This window comes from Sus scrofa, chromosome 9 (genome assembly GCF_000003025.6).
Source record: "Sus scrofa isolate TJ Tabasco breed Duroc chromosome 9, Sscrofa11.1, whole genome shotgun sequence".
In the NCBI taxonomy this organism is placed as follows: domain Eukaryota; kingdom Metazoa; phylum Chordata; class Mammalia; order Artiodactyla; family Suidae; genus Sus; species Sus scrofa.
In genome coordinates, this window is record NC_010451.4 from 40,902,257 (window position 1) to 40,921,680 (window position 19,424).

At 48.2% G+C, this 19,424-nt stretch overlaps 1 protein-coding gene across 41 annotated transcripts in view; it reads left to right on the forward strand.

The window, feature by feature from the left end:
• NCAM1 (neural cell adhesion molecule 1) overlaps window positions 1-19,424 on the forward strand; it is a 332,004-nt gene that overhangs the window by 273,655 nt on the left and 38,925 nt on the right. For 15 of the 41 annotated variants that reach the window (XM_021062793.1, XM_021062795.1, XM_021062794.1 and 12 more), the window contains exons 8-15: window positions 1,839-1,981; window positions 8,372-8,401; window positions 12,879-13,029; window positions 13,344-13,528; window positions 13,889-13,985; window positions 14,534-14,704; window positions 16,312-16,443; window positions 17,649-17,663. In XM_021062793.1, coding sequence (XP_020918452.1) covers window positions 1,839-1,981; window positions 8,372-8,401; window positions 12,879-13,029; window positions 13,344-13,528; window positions 13,889-13,985; window positions 14,534-14,704; window positions 16,312-16,443; window positions 17,649-17,663 — 924 coding nt within the window. The remainder of the gene's footprint in view (window positions 1-1,838; window positions 1,982-8,371; window positions 8,402-12,878; window positions 13,030-13,343; window positions 13,529-13,888; window positions 13,986-14,533; window positions 14,705-16,311; window positions 16,444-17,648; window positions 17,664-19,424) is intronic. The other 26 variants (XM_021062829.1, XM_005667344.3, XM_021062799.1 and 23 more) reach the window with 3 other exon arrangements.

A 19,424-nucleotide genomic window follows, 5' to 3' on the forward strand; every position in this document is an offset into this window, starting at 1 on the left:
TCATTTTTGTTGTTGTTAACTTTTCACGCTGTGATATTAACCGTAGAGAAACTCACCTTTTACTTGACTTCTCTGTTCAGCAGCTCTTAACCCTTGTTCCTTCCAGTAGGAGCTGTCGCCTCCTTGAAAGTTTTGTTGATCAAGATAGACACAAAACGTTCCTGCGGGAAAACCTCACTCAAATGGGCTCCATCAGTTCATTTTGTGAACATTTGGCCCCATTGGGTTGAGATGTGCCTAGCTGCTAACCGTCCAAAAGGATTTGCTGAAGGAGTTCTCTTGCAGTGTAGCAGGTTAAGGATTCAGTGCTGTCACTGCAGCGGCCTGGGTAGCTGCTGCGGCGTGGGTTCAGTCCCTGACCCAGGAATTTTTATGTACCCCAGACAACAACAACAAGAAAAGCACAGGAACCGCTATAAGCAGGATGTTAGTACACATTAACTGTAGGAGAATACTTAAGCTCTGTGGGTCATTGTATATGGAAGTAGACTGGAAATTTTGCTATGGAAAATGCCCAGCTCGATCATTGTTTTCTGCTTATTAAAGCAGGCAGAGCCTCAATGTGGAGGATATACAATAGCCAGTGGTTTTATTAGCCTCCTTGGTGTTCCTTTATGAATTGGAATATAAAGGAAAGGCAATTATTTCAAAAATTACCCATACTTCTGATTGATTGATTGATTATTTCTTTATCTAGCCTGGCCTTTTTCCTCTCTCAGTGAAATAAGGTACATTTGTGCCAGGTTCTTTTTCCTCTTCGGTGGAAGGTTTAGCGATTTCAGAGCATAATTGTTTTAAATTGGGAAAATTCAATTTTCTCTAATGTTTTAACATTTAAACCCAGCTTTTGAATGCATGTGCTTTCTTGTATTACCCAAAACATTTGGAAAATGAACTCATCTCATCTCCTTTCCCGTCCGCCACCCACCCCGCAGCCCCCAAAGAGCTGCTCGCCGCGTTTCCTTACTCGAGTTGATGCTAACACAACCCTCAGAGTTACAAAGAGTCTCAGAGTCATTTGGAGTCTGCATCCCTTCTTTGGATCTTCCCGCCTCACTCACTCTCTGCTCGCCTTCACTTCCCCTTCAGCATCTCTCCGAGCTGCCCTTTCCTCTCTCTTCCCACCAAGAGGATCGTCCAGAGCGTAGTTACGTCTCACTGGGGTAAGGCCAGGCTTCCAGATGGGTTCTTCCCCTTCAGGGATGCTCCGTCTTGAATTTTTCCTTGATTAACTTTCCATTAATACAAATGATCGTTTCATTCCTCTGACCAAACACTGTCAGCGGGCCTCCCCCAGGCACGGGATAGAATTCAAGCAAGAGTTTTCCTGGGGTGACAGAGAGTCGCTCTGCCTGGGTCCAGCATCATCTCCTGCTGCTTTGAGGCGCAGACACGAGGTCTCTGCCCTTCTTCTCTCTTTTCCACCCTCTCTTCATGTGTTCTTGTTTCTCTGTCTGTATTCACACAGTTTTCTACAGTTGGAATGGCTCCATGTCCCCCCGAAGCTCCACATACTCAAAGTCTCACAGCCCAACCCCAAAGCTGTCTCCTCAAGGAGACTGAGCCAAAGGGGCACGCTTCCTCTGCTCAGGCCTCCTGCACCATCGCCCCCCACGCGGTCCCCTCTTTCTTACTATCACTGCGGTGTTGCCATCTGCCTGCTCCACTCTAAGCTCTGGGACAGGGAGGGTTCGGCTCATTATCTCCCACACACCTAGAATAAAGCTTTATAATTAATACGTTGATGGCCTTTGTTGGATGGGAGCATGTTACAGTTCAAATCCAGAAAGCTAAACGCAAAAGTCCAATATACTCATAGAAATGTTCTGTCTTTTCAGCAAAACCCAAAATCACTTACGTAGAGAACCAGACAGCAATGGAACTGGAGGAGCAGGTCACTCTTACCTGTGAAGCCTCAGGAGACCCCATTCCTTCAATCACCTGGAGAACTTCCACCCGAAACATCAGCAGCGAAGAAAAGGTACAATGTCACCCAAGAGTTTCAGGGCCATTGGCGCGTGGACTCAACGCCAATGGAGTCTACTTTATGCCCCATGCTCTTGGGTGCGCCAGAGGTTGGGATGCCGTTACCGGAGGCCGCAGCCAGGTCCTGGGTGCCCCCATCCCCCAGCCTTCCCTGGCTGTGGCCTGCCTGGCATCCCCTTGCAATGGAAGGGGCACAATTCCTTGCAAGGATTTGCAGGGGTGTGATGTCAGGGGGTGTAGCCAGGTTAGACGTTACGGGGAGGAAAGGGATAGTCATTCTCAAGCCCAGGGTTAAGGTGCCGGGAGGGATCACGGAAGCATTAAGATCCTGGTACACCCAGCGATGTGAGCACCATCTCGGGAGCACCCACGGAAGTGGCTCCCAGAACCAATAGGGATCAGACGAGCCTGTTCATTCTTTTCCTCGTGATCTGTATACATGCTCTACATGCACTATATGCACAAAAGCTTGGTTGCCTTCGTGTCTGCCTGTATTCTTGGCCACATCTGGATATCATTTTGTTCTAGAGGCAAAAATAATTAGCAGTTTCTATGTGATAATGATGACCTCAGGTTCTCTTCAGCTCTCTTCCCTGAGACTTGAAGAACATCGTAGCAAATTTCCTGGCAAACTGAGATGACTGGGGGCACTTAGCTTTGAAGCACATGGATTTATAGGCCACCGGAAAGCTGTCTTTCTTATTGGCAATATATAAAAATTGAGGTGACCCCACGTCCTGCAGCTCTTTGTGGGTGAGTGGCCCAAAAGACAGGAGGAGGAAGAAGCTTGGTTTTAAAGCAACTAAACCCTCTTATGGCACTTCTCCAATCTCATTTCATATATCCTGTAGTAATGGGCTTCATTTTAGTTGGCCAAAGCTTTGTCACCTATTCAGGAGTAATGGCCTTAGCCTTAAAGGACATGTATAATGGATGACATTGACCAGAATGTCAAAAATGATAGATCTTTTACTCTTTTGCCTGCCTGAAGGAAATCCCTAGAGAGGATAGGCTCAAATAAAGCCAAAAAGAGCGAGCAATACCAGAGCCAAATTTGGGATTTGCATCGAGGAACCTATTTCTCTCCCATTAATAGAAAACAAAACTAAATCAAGAGGAACAGAAATTGCTGTTCCCCAAAAAACTCATTATTTTGTGCAAGTTTTACCTCCAGAGTCGAATTCAACTTAAAAACTCAACTGAGGAACTGCTAAGTATTTTTGAAACTTGCATATGCTGTTTGATATTGTGAAAACCAATTGAATTAAGCAATGCGGTGTTTACTTGGATACTTTCTTTATCAGCATTGGAATTAAACCCTCAGCTCAGATTTCGGTTCCCATCATGTGTGTTACATGAATTGAATGCACATTTCAGGGCTTAAACCACGGGCTGCCGCTTGGCAGATTTTTCTCCATCAGGCTTGAGAGGAGATTTGTCCAGAATGACCCAGGGTATATCTTTGACCTACAGTGAAGGACAGAAATAACAGCTTCTCCAGATGAATGATGGTTTTAAATTCTATATCCTTTCTAGGAATAGCTCAACAGCCAAGCTAGACCAGAAAGGTTATTAAGATTTGTGCCTGCCTCAGGACCTTTACTAGCTGGGCACTTCTGGCTTGTACCTATGAACTCATTTTTACAGAATAAAAAAAATGAAAAAACAGGCACTAATGTACCCTCATACTTCCTAAATATTAAGACCACAGGTGTCCAGCTGAGACCATCTCAGACCAGGTAGGCTTTGTGTAATTCAATTATCAGCACAGACCATAAGTCTCAATCTGAGGTCATTAATTAAGCCTGGCCACCTAAGATATATTGTGCTTTCTTTTCCTATGGACTGCCTTCAGGTGACATTACTGGAACATGAGTGAGCCAGTGTCTTCCAAATCAGCCATCAGATCCGCATATTTGCCTAAAAGAAACTGTGTATAGAGGAGTTGCCATTTCTATTCATTACCTATTGACATCAAAAAGGCATGATAGGAGTTCCTGCTGTGGCACAACAGGATCAGAGGCATCTCTGCAATGCCAGCATGCAGGTTCGATCCCCGGCCGGGCACAGATCCGACATTGCTGCAGCTGTGGCGTAGGTCACAACTGCGGCTCAGATCTGATCCTTGGCCCAGAAACGCCACATGCCCAGGGGTGGCAAAAAAAAAACAAAAACAAAAACCGGAAATGATAGCCATCTTACACTGGGACTGGCTGAAAATGAAGAAAGCAAAGATGGCCTATTTATGAGCCAGTTGGACTCCAGAAAGTAGATTTCATTTTTACTTTGGCAGCTGCTCCTCACGTTCTGCTCCACCTGAAGTTACATTATATTTATACTAGGTATCAAGGTCATTAAAGTTATGGACTTATAGATGTGGAAGAAAACAGTTTTCCTTTAAGTCTAGGTTACACGCTAAGCAGGAAGAATAGACCATTCTGTCAACCCGGGAGGGAAAGAAAGTTCCTGAGAAGTCGATCACATAACCTGCCAGGATCATAAAAGGCTGGAAGGAAGGCTTCTTGGGAGGTTATCTAGAATCACTGCCAAAAAGTCGCTCAGCCCCTGCCTGAATGGCGGCAGTGTCAGTCCTCTGCCGGGCAGGTGGCCAACACTGAGGGTCAAGAGGGCCTGAGGCCCTGCCCCTGCCGCTGCCACACTCGGCCCTTTGTGTAAACGCCGGGAACTGGCTCTTTGGTTTTCCTTTAGTCAGACCTCTGCCCTTGAACACACCCACTGGTTTTCACTGTGACTCACATCTTACAGATTCCACCCCTCACCTTCCTAGTCATCCTGTGCCAGAGAGCTTCTGTTCACGAGCATCCCTTACAAGTTTGTGGGACCCAGTGTAGCCTAGGCAGACTTCCAGGCCTTCTTGGCCCCTTGATGTGCACACGGTCGTGCAGTCAGAGTTGCATTAGTGCTTTAGCTGTTTCCTCCTTCTCTTATCGCCTGTTGAGCTTGTGGGCAACTTAAAATGCCCAGGTCTTTTTGGCATGAACTGTATTTAAGCCACACATAGCCCCTATCCAGTTCTTATGCAATTGATGGCTTAACCAATAATGTAGAGTTTTTTATTTCTGTTAAAAACTTGTGTTTTGCTTGTTGCAACCCAGTATCTCTCAATGGGGGTCAGAGTGACAGTTTGGAAAGACTCTTCACTGAGACTGTGCTATGCATTGCAAGACATGTAGCATCACAGATCCCTTCCCTTTAAATGTTAGTAACTACCTCTAATCCCTGTGATTATCAAAAACCTCCTTACAGAAATACCCCCCGGCTTGAGAACAGCCATTTCAGTCCATCTTCCCAGTCAGTCAGGACTGGCTTTCATCAGAACTGTCCTTAGAGGTCTTTCGGTTCAGGACATTTCAACCAAGGTGGACCCCCCTGTGTTCTTTATGTGTGTTAAAAGTAATGGGGTCTAGTAGTCAGCATGACCCCTGCTCTAAACACAACAGTCAAGGGCAGCCAATTCAGCCTTCCCCATGCAGCTGCCATCTAGCAGCTGTAGTAGTTGTCACTTCCAACTTTGTATGAATGCTTGTTGGAAGTATCTTGGTCCAAGCCACTGATAGTGGCCGGGGCAAGCTCAAGTCCAGAGCCCTTAGAATGCCACCAGAGCTTCCCTGGGGTTCCGTAGCTCAGAAGGTAGAGTCCGTAGGGCCACGGGGCTCTCTTCTGATTCTGATGACTTTTGTGGAAGCCTCCATGCTTCCTTTAATAAAGGTAGTGACAGTAGAAGCTAATTAAAGCAGCTTTTGCTTCGCTGCTGAGTCTAGTTTTAATCCTTAAGAGAAGAGGGGAGAAAAGACTTGTAGTGACTTTCTAATGGAACACTGATGTTCTTCATTTAAATAAGGGGGGGAGGAGGAAAAAACCAGAATAATGAGCCCCAAAGTCATAGCCTATCTCTGACTGTGTCTCTAGGTTTAGTCCCGTCACTCTTTTGAGATTATTATAATTAGACTTCAGTTCGTTGAGTTAATTTCACTCAACAACTGATGTAGCTAGGCTAAATTTGGGTCATTTTAAGATCATTGGAAGAGATCATCTGTCTGTAAATTAATCCATTTCTTAGTGGTCACTGATACATTGACACAAAAATCTGAACATTATAGTGGGTCACATCGGTCCATGTGTATGGAGGTCATTGTGACACTGTGGCTACAAAGTAAGTCTGTGCATCCACTGTCTTATTACTCATCCTCTCCAGACTCATTTTAAAAATTGCCAAGTATGTTAAAGACCCACAGTGAGTGGTGCTCAAGTCCCGGTGCCATTTACAAATTGAGTGAGACCCCTGGGCAGTGATTAGCATACTCTGTCCCGGCAGAATAAGTCCATCATATGGTCATTTGAACAGCACTGTGCCTTTGAAGAGGCTGAGAAAGAAAGGCATGGGAATGCTTCATGTCTAAGGAGAAGGAGAGGAGCAAAGAACTAAGATTAGAAGAGATGGAAAAAAGTGGAAAGGCATTTCATGAACCTTGCATCTTGAGTGGACAGGGGTCCCCACAAAAAAAGAGAGACCTTTTGAAATGCTGATGCACTGGAAAATGGAGCTTCTTTTTCACCAGGAAGAATTCCTCATTCAATACAAACTGGGCGCCCTCTCTTAAGCATCGGAAAAGGTGCCTGCATTGAGCAGTTGAAGTCTGGTTTAGCCATAATGTGGGCAAAGTATAACAGGGAGAACTTAGAATACGTGTGTATCACTTCCTTTAGTTTATATACATATTCCTACAGATGTGTGTGTAAGATGAGAAAACACGCGAACATTAAAAGAACCTGGAACCAACAACTTAGGGAGGAGCGTTACTAGTCACATCCTCATTTGTGTTATAAGTGTGTATATTTGCATATCATGTTGTCTTTAAATGGGCTTCACACCTTCCCCAAAATTATCAGGATCATGCCACAGCTGACCACCCCACCAGGCACAGGGGTTGACAAGGTCAGGCTACTAGAAGCCTTGTGTTACTAGCACCTGTTATTCTAAGAGCCACAAAACCACAGTCAGTTGGGAGAGTCACAAGAAGAATCAGATCTGGAAAACCAACAGCTCCATAGGCTATAGTCCCTGAAAAGATTCTTGGTTCGTGCAGCCCTGGCATGTGACAGACAAGCTTCTAAGTGATGTGGAGACGGCAACCATGTTTGACGTGTTGACCCACCGTGACTTTGGTCCACGCATGGTCCTCTGTTCTCGCTTTCTCTTCACTCCAGCATCATATGACATCATCCAGCGTTTCCATCCTCACTGGTCACAAAAGCTCCTTGCATTTAGTGGACTCTTCCTAAATGTTTGCTAACTCATTTGCATTCCTCGGATTGCATTGCTGTGTCTCTGGCGTCTTTTCTATCCTTCTTCCATCTGAACATCAGGGACCATCAGGCAGTCACGCCATCTAATAAAAAGAACAACACAGGTGTGATGTTTTGGACTCCCAGCATGAACTCAAAAAAACTGTGAACAGAATAGATTCCCCAGTGGTGGATCAATTTAAAAAATCATGACGTGGGTAGGAAGCTACCCAAACGCCTGTGTTCCCGAGGTGCCTCACCACTTTGTGAACGCCGCGTTTGATGAAGATGGTGCACGCCTGAGCCTGCATGTCATCTGAGCGTCCCCCTGCGTTTAAGAACCTACCGCAGCACTCGGTTTCTGTTTCCTCAAAGCTTCCTGACCTGTGTTCTTAAGAGCGTGACTGCTCATTCATAATGACCCTTCTGCTCCTTTCTTTGTTCTTTTTAAAAAAATATATATTTTTTAACAGGATGCATGCAAAGAGTTACAAAATGCATGAGCACAAAATGGCATTAGGATATTTGCTGTCCAATAAAATCTAAGGGAGGAAACTTCCTCTAAGAGTATCTCTAGATTGTGTGGTTAAAACTAGTAGGGTCGTGGAGTTCCATGGCGGCTCAGTGGGTTAAGGATCCAGCGTTGTCACTGCTGTGGCTCTGGTTACTGCTGTAGCAGGGGTTTGATCCCTGGCCCCGGAACGTCCACATGCTGTGGGAACAGCCAATAAAAGAATGTGTAGTGTCACCTAATATTACAGGGAATATTCAAGATGTTTTGGAACAGGAGCAGCCTAATAAGTCTGCTGATACCCATGTGTATGTCTTCCAAAGATTAGGAAAGCCTTTAGCTTTGAATTATACATTAACGTGCATAAGGGGGGGAAAGCTGAACATAGCTACATCCTAAATTAAATTGGGTAATAAACACACCATTGAAAGTGGGCCTTGGCAGAAGTTCTGAATTAAAAAGAAGCTGCATGTGCACGGTATGCAGTGTGATACATCAATTCTCTAAAGCAACATGTTGTAAAATTTTACTGCTTTCTTGTTGTGTTTTATATCTTGTTCTCTCCAGGCTTCGTGGACTCGACCAGAGAAGCAAGAGGTATAGCTTACCTGACCGCTAGCCAGTCTTTAGTTTTGAAAGCATTACAGTTTAACTCACCATTACAGTTTAATAACCAGACTGCTAAAACTAATTAGCAATTGAGTTAGATTAAAGAGTAGGTCAATAGTGGTAGACGTTACTTAGCAATAGTGTCATTTGGGATGAGCAAGCAAGCTGTGTTGGGAGTGGATGAACAAATCCTCATTACTTCCTAAAACTGGATCTTATTCTCTTGCTGGTGCTGGTAAAATCACATCCAGGTAATTATACTTAGAAAAATAAATGGCCCCAATTCCCAGGCCAGGCATTTGGAAATGATGAAATTTTTTGACTCTCACCTGGCTGATGTGGCTCTGGATCATAAAGTCACAGAGTTAGTGATCTAAAAACCCACTCAGCCCTTACCTTCCAGCTCAACTCATCTTGTTGCTCGCTTATTTTATCATGATTGGTCTTGGTAAATTACCACGTCACATTTCATCTCAAAGCAATGCAAATGACATCTCTCGTTGGTTTTCCCAAATTACTAAACACATCTCTGTTACTTTTATAGAGCATTAAATTTATGAGATTAGAATGATTTGTCACAAATGGTTCTCCGTGTGTGTGTGTGTGTGTGTGTGTGTGTGTGTGTGTGTGTGTGTGTGTGTTTAAGCCAGTAGCATTTAGCCTTTGAAATTTCTCTGAGTCCTTGCTTCAGTTTAGGGAATGTGGGACTTCGTTGGAAAACTGAAGCTCAATATTAATCTTTAGATTTTAATTGCTAGACCCCAGAGACCCTATTTAGGATCATGCCTAGCCTTTTTCACCTGATTTGTGTGATTAACTGACAGATAGTGAAATAAAAACCAGGATGCTTTAGACCGAGTTTAAGAATCTAATCTAGAAATACTTTTTTTAAAGTAGCCTTTGTGTCTCCTCCAGAAGGGACTTTGGTGTATGTATCACTATACGTGTAGACAGGGGCACTCCTATAGACTGTGTTTTAATTAGGTAAACCCAGCCTCCTAGTCTTTCGGAAATGATAATTATTTCAGAACACATAACTCACATGTGCAGGTCATGGCTGTAAATAGTTCATGCTGTTTAATATTTGAAAGTCGACTGCCTGTCCCCAGGCACATCGTAAATGGACATAAGCTACGTAACTGCAGTTTCTGAACATGAACACCCTGCCAACATTGAATCCAGTTCGTTATAAGCTCTCTGTATCATTCCTTCCTCTTTGTTGAAGGGATTAGTTAAGTGTATATTCTCACAGAAACATTTTCCCCCCCATGGCCCCGGGGTCCCTGAGTGCTGTCACAGACCGGGTGTTTTATTGCCCAGAGTTATGGACCCATTGGTGTTGGGGAAGGGAGGAAAGAAGGGTTAATTAGCAGCCACTCCTGAGCAGCTCCCCTCTCATTCTGCCAGGTCTTGTGCATCTTCCTCATCACTCAGATTGGGACCCGGCTAGAGGAGCTGAGATTTGCCAGGGAGCCTTAAGGAGATGTTGAGAGAATTATTATTATTGGTGGAAGTAATTGGTTTAGTCCCAAGAAAGCAGACACCTCACTCCAGCCATTGTGCAGAAGTGTCCTTAAGTTATCTCGCTCTAGACGTAATTGTCTTCCAAGTCAGTGCCGTCCGTGGGGCTCAGACATTCCCTCTCCTCCTGTTTGTCTCAGTCAGAGATGAAAACTGTGAGTCCCGACGAGCTCAAAAGGCGGCTTGCATTGTGGCCCATTTCATTCTTTCAGCTCTGAAAAGCCTTAGGACTTTGTCCTGCAAGAAGAGAGACAAAAATAATTTGATGGGAAGAGCGATTATAACTGCCCTGCATGTTTTCTTTTCCTTTTTCTTTTTTTTCTTTTTTTTTGCAAAACAGAGTCTTCTTGCCATGTCTTGTGTTATTCGTGCCCAAAGTGCATCTGCTTTCTCTAGAAGTCTGAGCCAGGGGCCCAACTTGTAGCCCAGATGGCTTGTGAGTGATGCTCTCTGACCTTGTGCAGGTGCCAGAGTGAACCATTTCAGAGAGAGAAAGTCCAATCACACTGGAATCGGCCTGCCTCCCCAGAGGGAGAACTGGGCAGCTGGCAGATAATCCCACCACCAGTCCTGTCTAAGCCACCGCCATATAAAATTCTCTGTGTGGGAGTTCCCATTGTGGCACAGCGGTGATGAATCTGACAAGTATCCACGAGGACTTGGGTTTGATCTGTGGCCTCACTCAGTGGGTTAAGGATCCCGAATTGCTGTGATCTGTGGTGTAGGTCGAAGACATGGCTCAGATCCCACATTGCTGTGGCTGTGCCATAGCCCTGCAGCTGCAGCTCCAATTCGACCCCTAGCTGGGAACTTCCATATGCCTCGGGTACAGCCCCAAAAAAAAAAAAAAAAAAAAAAAAAAAAAAAAAAGAAATGAAATGAAAAGAGAAAATTATTTGTGAAGGCTGCCTTACCCGTCTATTGACATCATTAAATGAGAAAAATTTCCCCAGAGAGAAATTTAGACAAAGATACCATCTAGAAGGGGGCAAAATGTACGTCTGTCAATGCAACCATTACCTGAGCTTCTCTTTGACCATTTTCTAGATTATTAGAGTAAAAACAGCTTGTGCCTCCCCCTCCCCTTGTTGTCACTTGTGCAAGTCCTCCTCTTACCTGCAGGACTTTGCTTTGCTCCTTTTCTGCCGTATCCTTCCTATGGCAATTCTCTTGACTTCCAAATGATCTGGGCAGCTTTCCATGTGTGTGGTGGTGGCCCCAGGACAGGTCTGTCTGTGTGACAAAGAGTGACAGTTCAGTCACCAGCTGGCATCCTTCTGTGCAGAACCTGTGTTCTCACTGAGATAACCAGAGAGGCTTATCTGGTGAACTCTGAGCCCTCTGCCTTGTGACAGGCAGGCCAGCCCTCAGAGATAACTTGCAGAGGTGACTTCATACTTCTGATGACACTAGTTTAGGTGATGGGTCAGGATTTTGGATGGCATATGAGAATCACCACCACGTTAGACCAGCACAACCCTCTCAGCCCATCATAAAAGGGGTCCCAGGCTCCAGCATCTTCAGCAGACTGGTTGTCTGCGCCACACCTGCCCGCAAGTGTCTGTCATTTCCCACTCACGTGTGGCACCCCCTGGGGTGCAGCTTCTCCACCAGTCAGCCTCCCAGATTTATAGGCCTGATGGGAGCCAAGAGCCAGGGCTCCTGGGCATTCCTGTCGCAGAGGAGTGGCCCTCACTGCCATAAGTCGTGGTGGTTTTGTTTGGCTCTTCTGTCTCCTGGCTGGCAGTTGTGTTCTGGCTTCCAGATGTGAAATGGGATGAAGCTTAAATGACTGCAGTAGATGAGCTCTGCCAGTGATGGTAGAGGGACTTCTCGGGGCAGATCTGAGACGGCTTTCAAAGACAGTGGTGTCCTGCTTTCAACCTCCCCAAACTGGCTTCTGTGGATAGTTCAGGGTTGGGTTTCAAGTTTCCAAACCAGTATCTCAAAAGCGCCTGAAGGCAGGGATTCTTCAAAGGCCCGACCTCATGGGATGCTGGCTGCCATATGCAGAGCACTCACCTGCCTGTCGCTATAGAACATCATAGCCTGGACATTAGAGGGTGGTCCAGCCTCCGAGGAGCAGGACTCCTCCTTCAGATGAGCAGCTCTCTTGGGGAGCTGTACTCACACCACATGCCTATGTCTTCCTAGGCCAGCAACCCTCTTACTTAGAAACCCCTCGGAAGTACTCCAGGCCCTGTTGCCTGGGGCTCGTGTACTTATTCCTTGTTTGACAGTCTTTGTAATTCCAGAGACTCAGGAAGCCAATTTTAGCCACAAAGGCTGGAAGATGGAGACAGTGGTGTCCAGGGTCCCGGATCTGCCTGGGATCCTCTGTCCCATTGTCCTGGGAAGAAGGGACCCAGTTCCCCTCGCTTCGAGCTCACAGCTCCTCAGCCCTAGATGGTTGGACTCTTTGGAGTGAAAGTATTTTACTTTTAGACATCCAGGAAAGTGAGGCATCTGTAGAACTATGGATTTCCTGTATAATTCCTTACATCTGGCACATTCGAACATCTTATTATGCGTACACACACCAAGGAATGGCCAGCCAGGCAGGGGCTGGAAGGAAAGGATGGGAGTGCAGGTGTTCCAGAATCTCACGAGGCAGGGGCTGTAGCAGCTGCAGTACCTGCTGGCCAGGCTTTGGCTTACATCTTAGACGTGCCAACCCAAGTCACCTTGAGGGCCTTGGGTGTTCTGCCCAAGCCAGTCCTGGCACATAGGCCAGGCCACTTGACTAGACGGAGTCCCACCTTCTGTCTGGGATACACCCAAGTTCCCACGGTGCTCTCTGGAGCCTCCCACCAATTGGTACCTAAAGCAAGGCTTAGATGTTGGCACAGAGAGGAGAGAGGGGTGAGGCTGGGGTCAGACAGCGGTGGCCTGGTCTCCCGGCCCCGCCCCGCCTCGGGCTCTGATGGTCCCTCCCTCCCCGCAGACCCTGGACGGGCACATGGTGGTGCGCAGCCACGCCCGCGTGTCGTCACTGACCCTGAAGAGCATCCAGTACACGGACGCTGGGGAGTACGTCTGCACGGCCAGCAACACCATCGGCCAGGACTCCCAGTCCATGTACCTCGAAGTGCAATGTGAGGGAAACAGTGGGAAGACGGGGGCGGGGAGGGCCGGGCAGGGTCTGGATGACAGAGGGAATCAGCGGCCGGGACCTGCCTTCGGCTATGTCAAAGCTATGTCCCCAAGGCCATCCCTAGGCTTCTTACAAGTCTGCATGTCTCCCGGTGCAGCTGTGGGAGGCAGCCCCAACCTCTGCTGCCCAACCCCACCCCTCACCCCGGCCCTGGCTCTGCTTCAAGGCACACCCGCCTTCCCAGTGCCAGGAGACTGGGTGTGGAGGGCTCCAGCACAGTGGCAGTTCTCTGAGAGTCGTTGTCCTTCTTTGCAGATGCCCCCAAGCTGCAGGGCCCTGTGGCTGTGTACACGTGGGAGGGGAACCAGGTGAATATCACCTGCGAGGTGTTTGCCTACCCCAGCGCCACAATCTCATGGTTCCGCGATGGGCAGCTGTTGCCCAGCTCCAACTATAGCAACATCAAGATCTACAACACCCCATCGGCCAGCTATCTGGAGGTAAGCCTGCCAAGCTAGGGGGGGCGGTGGGAGGAGGCGCAGTCTGACTGTGACCAGGCTCCTGTGTGCACCTGACCGCTCCTCGCTTGCTTCTCTGGCACGTCCTGAGCAGGGCAGCCAGTGGCCTGGGAAGACAGCCTCCGCGGGCCCCCTGTCTCTCCCAGAGCTAAACCGGGGTCTAGGGTGGGGTACAGCATGCCTCTCCAATGAGCCCCTTTTCTGTTCTTCCCTCTGGGTTAAGGCTGGGCTGGAGCTTTACTGGTTCTATGCTTTACGAGTTTAATTCAATGATAAATGAGGGTCTGAGGTTGTGGCCGTCCAGTGGGACATTTGTAACCCCAAAGCTCTTCCTTTCTGAAGGTGACCCCGGACTCTGAAAATGATTTTGGAAACTACAACTGTACTGCCGTGAACCGCATTGGACAGGAGTCCCTGGAATTCATCCTTGTCCAAGCAGGTGCGAGCCCCTTACGACTGCACCACCCTCGCCCATGCCGGCCCATGTCATGACCTTCTGTGAAGATGGGAGAGTGGGGAAGAGGGAGGGTCAGCAGCCAGAGGCCAGGAGGCTGGGTGCTGTGGGGGCTTGAAGACCTGAACATGACGCATGTTGGGAGAGAATTACATTGGGGGCTGGGCCAGGCGACCAGATTCCCAAGAGAAAAGAAATGAACTATTACATTTAGAATGGCTAAGCAATGAGGTCCTCGTGTACAGCCCAGGGAACTGTGTCCAGGCTCTCGGGATAGACCATGATGGAAGATAATATAAGAAAGGGAATGTGTGTATGTATATATATATATATGAAAAGTAATGTGTATTTTATATGTATGATTGGGTCACTTTGCTGTATAGCAGAAATGGGTACAACATTGCAAATCAACTATAATTTTTAAAATATTTTTAAAAAGCAAAAGGAAGGAGGGAGACGTGTTTCATGATTGGGAGTTAGGTCCTGGGCCACATCGGGCTCACCTGGGTCTCCCTGTGTGTCCCCCCCCACAGACACCCCATCCTCACCGTCCATCGACCAGGTGGAGCCATACTCCAGCACAGCGCAGGTGCAGTTTGATGAGCCAGAGGCCACAGGCGGGGTGCCCATCCTCAAGTACAAGGCCGAGTGGAGAGCAGTGGGCGAGGAAGTCTGGCACTCCAAGTGGTATGATGCCAAAGAAGGTAAGTTGGGAAGAGTCCAGGTTCCTTTAGACCGATGCCTTTGGGCCCCTGGGCGCACACTCATGGCTTACCGTCACCAGATCCCAGCACCCTGACTGCCCAGCAGGTAGGGTACACACCAGTCTCCACTGCTGGGAGATGCCAGATGCCACCGCCTGCCGTCCTGTCCATGTTCCTATCCTGCAGGACTGTCACTGTCCCCAAAGAATTAGGTTGTGGCCACATCTCACGTAGAGTCATTGGCCCTCTGCCCCGGGTACTTCAGAGCCTGGTTCTCATGACTGTGCCAGGACGGACGCAGCCACCTCAGCACAGGCCAAGCAGAAGCCCTGCTTAGGTGCCGACACAACCCAAGCAGTCAGGACCACTCCTGCTCTGAGTATTTGGGTTCCATGTGCTGCGGGTTCTCTCCACCCAGTCCTGCTTGAGTGTATTTAGGGACTGCCGTGTAATTATGATGTTAACCAAGTCAGCAGAGACAGCAAGTCAGGGCTGCTCTTAAATCAATCCTCTGATACATTTTCAAACCAAAGATTTGAAAAATGACGCTTGGATGACGGCAGTTCCAAGTTTCTGAGCCCAGATCATCTTTCCTTGAAGATGGAATATATTTATCTAACTCTCCCTTTGGGGTTTAATTGGAATAACTCGGTGAAGTCGGTTTTGTTTCTGTAGAAGTTTTTAATCCTGGAAATGAAGGTAGGATTGGGAACGGACCAGGTCATGGGGTCATGGCAATTCAGAGACACCTTCTGACCCAGTTTCACTGAGAAGCCATCCTGCTAGGGAGCTGCCATCACTCATTCTGCTTGGGGGACCGGGGGCGGGTGGCTGGGAGAACTTTCCAGGCCATCAGGATTAGAGCTAGAAGAACACAACCCTTGTCCCTCCCCGACTTCCCTCTGAAATCTCATACCACCTTTATGGCAGGTTGATCCCATGTTACCATCTGTCCAACAGGCTTTTTTTCTTGGTTAACTTTTTTATATTGTGGTGAAATTAGGATTTTAACCATTGTTAGGGGTACAGTTCAGCAGCATTAAGTACAGTCACCTGTGGTACAGCCATCACCACCAGTGGTCCATCACCAGAACGTTTTCATCATCCTAAACTCAAGATCCGTTAAACACTAACTCCCCATCCCCTTTCCCCAGCCCCTGGCAACCGCCCATTCTCCTTGCTGTCTGTATAGTTGACTATTCTGGATACTTCACACAAGTGAAACAGTATAGTATGTGTCCTTTTACGTCTGACTTATTTCACATAGCATGATGTCCTCGGTGCATCCGGGCTGTGTCAGAATGTCATTCCTCTTTAAAGCTGAGTAATATTCCATTGTGTGTACGGACCACGTTGTCTCCATCCATTCATCTGTCAGCAAGCACGTGGGTGGTTTCCACATTTCAGCTGTTGTAGCAGTGCTGCTGTGACCATGAGTGTGCAAATAGCACTTCTAGTCCCTGCCTTCCTTTCTGTGCTGCAGAGACCCAGGAGTGGAGTTGCTGAATCAAGCGATAGTTCTAGATTGATTTTTTTGCAGGCCAGCCATGCTGTTTTCCACCAGGGCTTTTCCTCCGTTGTGACCCCGTTTCCTGTTCTCCCCACAGCCAGCCTGGAGGGCCTTGTCACCATCGTGGGCCTGAAGCCCGAGACGATGTACGCGGTCCGACTGGCGGCCCTCAACGGCAAGGGCCTAGGCGAGATCAGCGCCGCCTCCGAGTTCAAGACGCAGCCAGTCCGTAAGTAAAGCCGGCTACTCAGCCTCTTCCCCGTAGGGGCGGGGGGACCCTGAGCTGGCCCATCCATGCTTCAGATGACAGCTTTTTGTCTTTCAGATGCCTCGCTCACGGTGGTCCCACCTCCTAGGTCTCTGGCCCTCAGTGGTGGCTGATCCCCCTTTGTCCTCTCTCTCTCGGAGGGCTGGGTGACACTGTCCTAGGAGCAGTCTGGCTTGTTAGAATAACCACCAACACACGTTATTAAGGCATCGGGAAGAATCAGGGCAGCGTTGCGGGGGCGGTGGGAGATGTGCTTTTAGTCACAAAGGCCCTAAGCACCGGTGACTTGGAGGAAGACGGCAAAGGCGGCGACAGTTGCTGTAATTAGTTGTGGGATTTTTGATGCAGCAGAGATAGGAAGTTATATAGAAAAATGGAGACACTGTAGGATATATAAGCAGGAGTAAAACCCCACAAGGCAAAGGAGGGGGAACGGCTGAGGCCGCTGACATCCCTGCTGCTCCTGCCTTCCCGCACCAGGAACACAGCTGGGATTTCGCCCCCTCACAGCCTCTGTCAGGAGAGCCCCTTCCTCAGGGTCCCGTTCGGGGTCGTATCTCTGTCCGCCTCGGCACACCCTCTCTCCTTAAACCAGGCCTGCCATTCTTTTCCCTCCGTCCCCACACACGGCCAGGCTCTGGTCAAGCCCTGTTGTAATCCCAGCCTCTGCAGACTGGCTCTGGGAGGATGGGGAGCGCATCCAGCTGCAGAAGATGCTGTAGCACAGACTCCCAGAGCATCCCGGGCCCTCTCTGACCCAGGGATTAAAAAGCACACAGGGGAGTTCCCTGGTGGTGTAGCGGGTTAAGGACCCAGCATTATCACTGCTGTGGCACAGGTTCGATCCCTTACCCCAGAGAACTTCCGGATGCCACAGGTGTGGGAGAAAAAAAAAAAAAAACCACATGGGGGAATCCTTTGCTTTCTTCTCTCTGAAGCCAGAGACCTGCAAAGTGACCCCCTTACCTCTTCCCAGAAGTAGAGAGCCGGTCTCCTCTTCCTCCTACAGGAATTGCTTCTTTCTGGATTTGAAGTAATTTGATAATTTGAGTTTCCAGCTCCGTGTGTTCTGTGGATCCTATTCATTTCTTTTACATCTTATTTTTTTTCTTGGGTCTGTCTCTTGTCTTTTCTTTTCGTCTGTGTTCCATCCATGGGATGTGCAGATAGCCCTCCTCCACGTAAGTGCCTCTTCATACCTCATTACCTGTTTCTATAGCCTTAACATCTGCTAGTTCTAGTTTGTAATTTAGTTCCGGTCCCCTTTGTCCCCTAGAGGCTGAAGTAGATGGTACCGTCCAGGCCCTAACCACACTGACCTTAGTTTAGTTGTGCTCTCGTTAATGTCCGTAGGTTCCTCCAAGAGGCTAACACTCGTCCTGTTTTAGAGCATGCGATTTCTGTGTCTTTGGAAATTGTGTTTATTTATTAATTCCTGTGTTTGACGATCACCCTGTGGCAACGTTTGCTGCGCCGAGCACGGCAGAGGTCTGCGCAGGGCCTCTGGAGAGTAGGCTATAGCACTGCTTCACCTTTAGCCAGGGTGCCAGAAAAGTGACCAGAGCCCAGCAGCCCTCTATCCAAAATCTATCTCTTCATGGGCAAAAGAACCCGGAAGGATTTTCCCATTTGCTTCTAGGAGGTAAAATAACTGGACTCACTGCCCTCGCCTTCCTGCCTGTCAGGGTGGTAGCTGGGAAGCTCTGGGAGGCTGGGGTGGGAGACCCCGTGCAGCAGCTGCGGTTGTAAATAAAAAGCAGCTGGAACTTAGGTGAACTCGGGGACACATCCTTCAGGGCAGTTAAACCCCCAGTTCTGGTCACCTCTGTGCTTTAGCACTAGGTTACTGCAGCACGAATTTTCACTTTGGGGAAGACTGACCAGCTACTTAGTAACTCTGCTGCCGAGATCGCAGAAAGGGGATGATTGTCCCCGAGCAGGACACCCTAAGCGTGGGAGCTGTCAGTAGCGGGCCCTGGAGCAGGGCTAACAGGAAGCAGGCCTGCTGCTCTGGGAGCAGAACGACGGCCTGGTCTCAGCCGGCGTAGACAGCCCCACGATTCACGTCCGCCGAGACCCAGCTTCTTCTCAAGTTAAGCTCGGTATCGTGGAGGGAAGTCACCTGGAGAAAAGGTATTTGGGAAGCTGCACGCTCTTCTCATCCAAAGCCCCTAGCTCTTGCAAGGCACTTGGGGAAGCTTATCTTTTTCACGTGTATTCAGAAATCCTGCAGCAACAGCAGAAACAAAGTAACATGGTGTAGGCGTTCTGAGATTTTGAGCAAGTGCTAAATCCACTGTATCAGCAGAGTTGGTTCCTGAATGAAGTGATTCTGGAAGGAGTGGGTGGGGCAGGGGGTGAGGTTGTCAGGTAGGACTGACAGCGGCTCTGCTCAGCCCTGAGGGCACTCAAAGGAGGCGCCCTGGGCGTGAGGGCATCTTCCTTTTGGATCTCTAACCTGGTCTTCAGGCTTCTGCTCCTCCGGATTTTATCAGTAAGTGAAGGCCGGCGTGGTTCCATTACGGATGGAACGGCTGGGTCGGGGCCTCCTTCTGAGTCTCTGACCAGTAACGGGGGCTTGAGTCCTGAGGCTTGAACTTCAAGGGTCCTAAGCAGTGTTCATTCATTGCCAGCCCAGCCTTTGTTATGGTGAGAATTCATATGGCAGATACTGTGTTTTAAAAGTCAGTGTTAAATTTTTTTTTAAGGAGACCTCTAGATTTTGTGGCTTGTTGTCTGCCAGTATGAACATGGATCATTAACCCAGATTCTCAGAAGTCGTTTGGAAACTGGTGGGGTCAGTTCTGCATTCCAAGTCGATTGTGGATGATTGAGCAGCAGGCGTTGTGAATGGCCTGAAAAGTCAGTGTTCTCAATCACCTAATAAAGTTACAGTTTGAAGAATTAAAAAGCCATCGTCACTGTTGTGGCGTGGGTTCGAT